The 9,361-nt window shown below is 36.0% G+C and overlaps 1 protein-coding gene across 1 annotated transcript in view; it reads left to right on the forward strand.

Annotated features, from left to right (window-relative positions):
- Nucleotides 1-5,985: 5,985 nt before the first annotated feature.
- LOC119838530 (L-dopachrome tautomerase yellow-f2-like) overlaps nucleotides 5,986-9,361 on the forward strand; it is a 16,839-nt gene continuing 13,463 nt past the window's right edge. Inside the window, exon 1 of the mRNA XM_038364504.1 lies at nucleotides 5,986-6,231. Within this exon, the coding sequence (XP_038220432.1) occupies nucleotides 6,096-6,231 (136 nt within the window). The 5' untranslated portion in view covers nucleotides 5,986-6,095. The remainder of the gene's footprint in view (nucleotides 6,232-9,361) is intronic.

The following is a 9,361-nucleotide window of genomic DNA, read 5'->3' on the forward strand; positions in this document are numbered from 1 at the left end:
CTTATATGTTTTTCCAGTTGTCCAGCTGTCTACGTACCAAATTTCATTGCAATCGGTTGAGTAATTTTTGCGTGAAAGAGCAACGAACACACACACATCCTTACAAACTTTCGCATTTATAATATTAGTAGGATGAATAAATTATTGATAAAATGTAATTTATTTTAATTGTTAATTGTTAAATATTATATATAATTTATATTAAATTATAGAATTTAAATTTCATATGTATGTAGCAGCAATTTTATTATGTTATGTATTAAATTGAACTTTTATGTAGTGTATCAGGAAACATGGGATTCAGGTTTTGTGTCATATATAATTTGTTCAATAAATGATTTATACATATTTTTTTTTATTGACGTTTGTTGCTTTTTCACATAAAAACTACTGAAGAGTTTTCAATGAAACTTTACAATAATATAGCTTATACATCAGAACACGACATGAGCTATACAGCTAGCTATAGCATATGGGTTCGCAGCTAGTAATCTAGTAAAACCATTGAAACATACTAGAACGCTTTTTCATGTAAGAACGGGCGATACGCTTCGCTAGACTTTTTAGAATACCTAAGAAATGATTTTCGGAAACAGATAGGTTGGATCGTAACGTCTATTTCTGATATGTCTTGCTCGAAGTATGTACTTGTATTTATTTTTACTGCAGTGGCCGGTGAATTGGTTTGGTAGGTACATTATACATAGCTGTTTCCGTTTTAAAATGTTTGTCATTGATTTTGATTTCATTGTGGATTGGATATGATGCTTTAAACGAGCAATTCTTGTATATATATATATATAATTGGAATCTCGGAATCGGCTCCAACGATTTTCATGAAATTTAATATATTTTAAAATTTAATAGGGTTTCGGGGCCGATAAATCGATCTAGCTAGGATTTTTTTTTAGAAAATGTCATATTCGTGTTTTATTCGTGTTTTTTTTTTCCTGACATCTATTGGTGAATAATAATACTATTTTGCTTCGTAGATAGCTGGACAACTGAAATAACACATAGGCACTTTTTATACCGATATTCCTACGGGATACGGACTTACGCGGTTTCAACCACGGGTCACAGCTAGTAAGTAATTATATAGTATTTTCTTGTGTTTGATATTACGCGAGTATTATACATTTAAAAATTTAAAACTTTTTCTATAAGTAATTATATGTTGAGAAATTTTGAAAGAATAGAGAAAATTTGATCACGAAGCGGGATTCGAACCTGCGTTTCTTGCCTAACCGTGGCAACGCCTAGCCTCTCGGCCACCCGTGATCCCGCCACAGTAATGGAATTTCTTATACTCCTTCGGTTATGTGCCTAAGGGGCACCCCAAATTTCTCATTTATAAAGCATTTCAATGCTATAAAAACTAAAAAAAATATTGTGTTTCTTGAGTACAACCAGGGTTTCATCATCATCAGCCAGTGCGATCAATGTTCGCACAGCTTGGGGCCTTTTTTATGTGATAGCGGGCAACTGAGCTGGTGGTTTGCCTGATGGTAAGCGATCACCACCGCCCATGAACAGAGCAGAGACCCAGACCTTTGCGAATGTGCCGTCCGCTTTAAACGGGTAAGGGATAGAAAGGATTAATGACTGAAAAGAAGGAATGGACTGGTAAGGGTGAGGAAAAGGAAATGGGCCTCCAGCTCCCTCGATCACCGTTCGAAACACAATAGTATGCTATTATTTCACGCCGGGTTTCTGTGAGAGTGTAGTACTTCCCCGGTGCGAGCTGGCCCAATTCGTGCTGAAGCGTGCTCGACTCCCACACTCAATCCTCCTACGCGCTATATTTCTTCTATATATGTTTATATTTATGCGTTCAGGCTATAATCCTGGCCAAGTGCGGGTTGACAGATGTCACATGTCGTAGAACTTTTGATTCTCGGACATGCCGGTTTCCTCACGATGTTTTCCTTCACAGTTTGAGTAGCACGATGATAAGAATATATATATGCAGATATATCAATACATAGTATAAAACAAAGTCGCTTTCTCTGCCCCTATGTATGCTTAAATCTTTAAAAGTACGCAACGGATGGTGTTTTTTTATAGAAATAGTGATTCAAGAGGAAGGTTTATATGTATAATAACATCTATTAAACTACTCTGAATCAACGCGTGCGAAGCCGAAGGTAAAAGCTAGTAAAATAATAAGTTAATTTCTTGCACGCTCGTACGGTCGACAACCCCAGACTTTTCGATTGAAGTCCAATGTCCTACCCACTGAACCACCAATGACTTTTTATTGAACTTAATTTTAATACTATTTTACACTCTTCACCCGCATGTAACCGACTTTTTTAAATTGCCTATGGAAATTAAAAACGGAGGGTCACGGGGAGTGTCTCCCCGTAACCGCCACCACGCTCGCTGTAAAGTGTTCGAGACGTCGGGTTAGTAATATGAGTAAGTAAGATATAAATCGCGTTTAGAATTCGTTAAAAAGTTTTTAATTTCTAAATGTATACTACTCGCTTAAAATCAAACACAAGAAAATACTAAATTGCCTATGTATTATTCCGGTCGTCCAGCTATCTACGTACCAAATTTTATTGCAATCAGTTCAACAAACATACAAACACATCAAATACATCCATCCTCACAAACTTTCGCATTTATAACATTAGTAGGATCTAAGGTGCGCAATGGTATTAAAATAATTTTTAATGCCTTAAAGAAAAAAATATCTAATTGGCAGCATGCAGATTTAACTTTATTATAATGACAGGCGCTTTCAGTTTCAAACTCAAACATTTATTCATTCAACTAGACTTCTTATAGAAGCACTTTTGAATCGTCATAACACAGTTATAACATTTACCGCCGGTTCGGAAGGCAATTTCTACAGAGAAGAGCCGGTAAGAAACTCTATAGTCATTCAAAATACTCTGTAGCCTGTAAGAATATCTATTTATAGAACTTGCGGTCTGCCCCGGCTTCACCTGAGGTACGTTCTTTCTTCAATAGAACCTTCTTTGTGCCTCAACAAAAAAGCTAAAAAATAACCGAATTGGTCAAGCCGTTCCCGAGTTAAACACAGCTAAACATTTAAAAATATGTAAGTCTTATATTGCTATAAACTTTTTATCAGCAGTCCAATTAATTGCCTAGTCTGTTCATCAAACGGCGCCGTTTGGCTAATGGCCTGAATTCAAGAATTTAAACATCCAAGACGATTAAATGGATACAAATCCATATACACATCCAACATTCATTTAAAAGATGCTTAAGAGTAAGAAATATATATTAAAAACATTTTTTTTCATTCGTGATAGGGAAGCGCTTGACGATCTCGCCTGATGGTAAGCTGAGATGTGGTCTAAAATGGAGCGCGCTTCCCTAGGTACCTATTCACTCTTCTCTTGAGGACCATCACAGATTACAGATTGTACAGACTCAGGAAGTATGTTCCAGTCCTAACATGGAGCTATTTCAATGCAATTTATTTGTTTCAGTCAATTTAAAGCAATATATACAAGTGCAGTGTCTGTATGTATTAAAATAACCGATTTTTTACTAAAAAAACATGGGACAGAGACATTTGTTCTATACTATGTAGTTATATAAGTAAAAATTGGTCGCAATAACGGGAAAAAACTCCGCCAATCTATCATTAAATGGGGTCAAAGTTCAATTTTTATTTGAATGACACTCATTTAGCAAAATAAAACACTTAAATCGATGCGTGGTATTCCCCACGTGGCTTTATCAGTCGAGCTGGAGAGAACGTGTTTCCCATCTTTCCCAGTCCAATTAATTATTCCCGAATGGGAAATCCCGTGGACAATCCTGCCCTTGTCCTTTTTTGTCAAGAGAGTATTCCTCGAAATTTTAATAGACGCTCGCGACCCACCAGCTTAGTTGCTCGCTATGATTTTATTGAGAGAGTCGAGCACGCTTCGGCACGAATTAGGCCAGCTGGCACCGGGAAAGTACCACACCCCCACAGAAGACCGGCGTGAAATAATAGCATGCTACTGTGTTTCGTTCGGTGAGTGGGGGAGCCGGAGGCCCGTATCCTTTTCCTTACCTTTCCCAGTTCTATCCTATATTATCCTCTAGTCATTCCTTTCTTAAACCCTTCCCAATTTAAAGCCAGCAATCCATTTGTAGAGACGTAAGGCCTGCAATAGACCTTACGCCTCTCCAAATGTTCACGGGCGGCGGTAGCGCTTACCAACAGGCGACCCACCAGCTCCATTGCCGACTAAAACATAGACTTTAAATTACTATTTTTAGGAAGAAACTAAATTGTCAGAACTTGATACTGTTAATATATCAATTGTGTTTTAATATACTGTTGGATGTATAGTCAGATAAGATACAGATGTTAAAATCTTGCATCTTCTTTATCTATCTAGACTAATATAATTTTTGTATGTTTGTAACGTTTTCACGCAAATCCACTGGAGCGATTTTAAAAATTCTTTCACCATTGGAAAGCTGTAAATTCGCTGAGTGTTATAGGCTATACCACGGGCGAAGTAGGGACAAACAGCTAGTCTTATATATGTGATTATATATAATTACTTATTGATTTTTAATTTTATTTGCTTGTTTATTAATTTATTGCTATTTTTTGTTTTTTGGGCGTTTTCTTTTAAAGTCTGTTTGTTTTAAGGTGGAAAAACATTTCTCTATATTTCTCTCAAAATCGGTACACCTCCTATTTTGAGGTCGGTTGAAAAATCACCAAACCTTGTCATAGCCTGTGTCCCAGCAGTGGGAACATATATGGGCTGATGATAATGATGATGATCCAATGAAACTTCATTTGATGATAAGTTTACGAATTAATTTACTATGCCCCGGTACTCCTAAAACATTATTCTCGAATAAAATTTAGATATAATAAGAAAAAAAAATAATAACAATTTTATCAAAAAGTGCTCAGCGGTTTTTACGTGATTGATACGCTCTGATATCGTGTTTTTCCAATGTTGTTCACCCGTGGTAGATATATAGACTACTAGACGCTCGTCGCGGCTCCGCCCGGGTATCAAGATTCCTCTTATATCCCAAGAGAGCATTTAATCGAGATAAAAGTATCCTATCACCCAAGTCAGCTCATTCCCTGTCTGTATACCAAATTTTATTAAAAATCCGTTAAGTAGTTTCAGCATGATTGACGGACAACGATACAAACAAACAAACTTTCACATTTATAATACTAGTCCTATAGTATAGAAGTAGTAGTACATTTAAGTCCGTATCCCGTAGGAATGTCGGGATAAAAAGTTGCCTATGTGTTATACCAGTTGTCCAGCTGTCTACGTACCAAATTCCATTGCAATCGGTTCAGTAGTTTTTGCGTGAAAGTGTAACAAACACACACAAACTTTCGAATTTATAATATTAGTATGATAGTATATACGTTTTGTATGAAACAATAAATCGCTTTGAGAATCGAATATGTCATACGAAAAATAGTAGGACAGGATTAGTGTTATAGTGTAATTAGTATGATGTCACTCAGTGAAATTGCAGCTTTCTAATGGTGAAAACATTATGGAAATCGGTCCAGTAGTTTTTGCGTGAAAACGATGCAAAAATACAAGTTTCCTATTTATCATTACATAGTATAACACAAAGTCGCATTCAGCCGTCCGTTTGTTTGTATTTATATGTAGATCTTTAAAATAACGCAATAGAATTTGATAGATTTTTTAATAGATAGAGTGATTCAAGAGAAATGTTTATATGTATAATAAGATTTATTAAACTACGCCTAATTTAACGCGTACGAAGCCGCGGGCAAAAACTTAATATAAAAAAAAGATAAGTGTAACTGTAGATTCGTAATTATTATTTGACGGAAGCCGGGGGTTTAAGCTAGTTTATTCAAAACTTAATCTGAGGTCATCATATAAACAATAATTAGTAATTATAAACAACGTCTAACATCAATAACATCTATCTGATCCAGGCCTTAACCTAGTACTTAAATATAAACCTATTCACAATAAGTTGTAACACACAGTTTGACGGTCGCGCGCACTGGCCGTTCACAAAAAAAAAAAAAAACAAAAAAACGTGGATTCTGTGTTCGAATTTCAAAATATAAAAAAAATAATTCCAAAATGGTGGTAAATCGGAACGCTATGTTTTTTTTGTTGTATTTATTCAATATGGCCGTGTCGTTAGAAAATAATTTGGGTGGATTTAAAGAGGTTTACGCATGGAAGCAAATGACATATGATATTAATGGAATCGAAGGTGTGTATTAAATTCTTATTATTATTGAAAATATTTAATCCATCTGAATATATACAATATCTAACGATTGGATAAAAATAATTTTAGTTCTTCTAAGTCGTAGTTCTCTTTCGTGATTTTGTAGCTGTATTATGTTAGAAATTATTATATATTATGTTAACATTATAATATTATAAATGCGACTGTGATTGTTCTGTCTGTGTGTCTGTTTTCCACGCCTAAATTACTGAACAGATTTGAATGAAATTTGTCCTAGAAATAACATGAGAATGCGAAAGTTTGTAAGGCCGTGTGTGTGTTTGTTGCTCTTTAACGCAAAAACTACTGAACCCATTGCAATGAAATTTGGCACGTAGACAGCTGGACAGCTGGAATAACATATAGGCAACTTTTTATTCCGATATTCCTACGGGATATGGTCTAACGCGAGTGAAACCGCAGGGCGCAGCTAGTAAATAATAAATGTGCTTAGTTTAACAAACAAAGACGCTTATCTCTCTTTCTTAAACATAGTATGTGTAGGTACATGTAATCCTGACGATCCTAATCAGGATAATAAGATGGACTCACAAAATCATTGTTTTGTCACCGATCCTGTAAGTAAATAATTTATTGTGCCATCGCGAACACGTTAAACAGTCCTTTACAAAAAGGTTGCCTGGAAGAGAATGCTCTTGAACAATAGGGCCGCCTTTTAGTACATACGTGCCGGTAGGGTCTGTTTATTTATACTGACAATTTATTGTTTTTTCTTCTTGTTTTCTGGTGATATCTATACTAATATTATAAAGCTGAAGAGTTTGTATGTTTGAACGCACTAATCTCAGGAACTACTGGTCCGATTTGAAAAATTCTTTCAGTAGTACTTATTCATTATATCTAACCCGGCGAAGCCAGGGCGGAGTGCTAGTGTACTATAAATAATAAATGAATAATATGAAAATTAATTTTTTATTAAACGCGTAATTCAAATGTAACTGAGTCAAGTATTACAAACCCCCTCTTACGTGTGTAAGATTCAAATCTTTCCCCCTATCTTCAGTTTGTCCGCGGTGGACTCCTAAACTGCTCAACCGATTTCAATCAAATTTGCACACCGTGTGCAGTTTGATCCAACTTATAAGAGGTTATCGAATCGCAAACTGAAATGGTTTGGGCCTAACGATACAGACGGATAGACAGCTAATTTCGCATTTGTAATGTTAGGGATTAGATATAAAAAAGTTAAGTCAAGTTAATGGGGTAGATGATGTACATCTGTTTCACTGATCGATTTTTTTTTTACGGACAAGTAGGCGATCAACCTTCTGTGTCCTGCCAGACCGAGACATTTCTTTTTTTTGCGTCCCCACCGGGAATTGAACCCAGTACCCCTCGGTTCTACGCTCACGCGTAAACCACTGTACCAAGGAGGGATTACATATGGAAGGGATGAAAGTTTATCTGCGAGTGACCGTGATCGTGGACCGCAATTTTAAATTAACTAGCTATTACCTGCAGCATCGCTCGCATCAAAATGAATTTTCATGGTATTAACTTTCTAGTCTTTTATTCCATTGGGGGTAGTTTTTATAAAAATCGGGTGAAACCACAGGGGGCGGGGGCGCAGCTAGTCCTTTCTAAGCGGATGCATAAATAATAGTGCCTATAGGTTCAGTGCCTCCTTGGTACAGTGTTTAACGCGTGAAGCGTAGAACCGAGGGGTCCTGGGTTCAATTCCCGGTGGGGACGCACAAAAAAAATAGTCTCGGTCTGGCAGGACACAGAAGGCGGATCACCTACTTGTCCGTAAAGAAAATCGATCAGTGAAACAGATGTACATCATCTGCCCCATACCCCACTGGGGGACACGGGACTTCAGTTTATAGGTTCAGTAGTATGGGTTGATAGACCAAGTAGAGTCAAGTCACCATTTCGCTTTATATTCAGATTATTTAAACAAATATAAGATTACGTAAAAACAAATTGTAAAATACCCATTTAACGCCAAAGCACTTGTTTATTTGCAAACAGTGAATAGTGTGGTTAACGCTATGTCATCGTCATTTGAAATCGTCGTAATATATCAGGTGATATTTGATGTTGTTTTTAATGAATAATCTTATACACTGAGGAGCAAGAGAGCAAGAGAGCGAGCGAACAAGTGAACGAACAAAAAATATTTCAGACTAATACAGATAATTAATAATACAGACAATTAATATAAACATTATAATAATAATAATAAAGTCTTTATTAAAACTGTTAAATACATACAATTATATTGGTAGAAACGAAAGCCTGTGTTAGTATATCCCTCACATTTCTGTAAATTACGTTACAGTTTTTTTTTCAATTAAGTATATTAAAATTAGAAAAAGTGCATCCATGCATGTGTGTGTGTGTGGGTGTGTGTGTGTGTGTGTGTGTGTGTGTGTATGTGTGTGTGTGCGCGTGTGTGTGTGTGTGTGTGTGTCTGTGGGTTAAGATAATAAAAAAAGAAAGAAAATAAAAAATCGTTTACATGTGTATACGCAATAAGTCCTCTATGGCTTCGTAATATAACTGTTTAAGAATATTTGATAGATTTTTTTTAAATTTGTGATTAGAATATTTTTTTTACTTGTTTGAGATTATTACCAAACTAGCTTTTCGCCCGCGGCTTCGCCCGCGTATAATTCCCTTATATCGCGCGACATGGTAAGGAGTATTTTCTTCCCATTAAAAAGTATGGTTTGTTATTTCCCACGTTTAGCTCCATCTTGATACCAAGTTTCATCAAAATCGGTTTGACAATAACGAACTTTCATACAAACTTTCATCCCCTCTTTCAACCCTTTCTACCCTTTTTTCGCGATAAAAAGTATCCTATGTCCTTTCCCAAGTTCAGTTGTATCTTCATACCAAATTTTATCAAAATCCGTTCAGTGGTTTAGGCGTGAAAGCGTAACAGACAGACAGACAGACAGAGTTACTTTCGCATTTATAATATTAGTAGGGATAAGCTATTATATATCTTTGGAGAAAGGAAATCTGAACATCTTGCCATATAAAGATTCACTAGCTGTGACCAGCGGTTGAAACCGCGTAAGTTCGTATCCCGTAGGAATATCGGTATAAAAAGTGCCTATGTGTTATTTCAGTTGTCCAG

Source organism: Zerene cesonia, unplaced genomic scaffold (assembly GCF_012273895.1).
Source record: "Zerene cesonia ecotype Mississippi unplaced genomic scaffold, Zerene_cesonia_1.1 Zces_u003, whole genome shotgun sequence".
NCBI classification, from domain to species: domain Eukaryota; kingdom Metazoa; phylum Arthropoda; class Insecta; order Lepidoptera; family Pieridae; genus Zerene; species Zerene cesonia.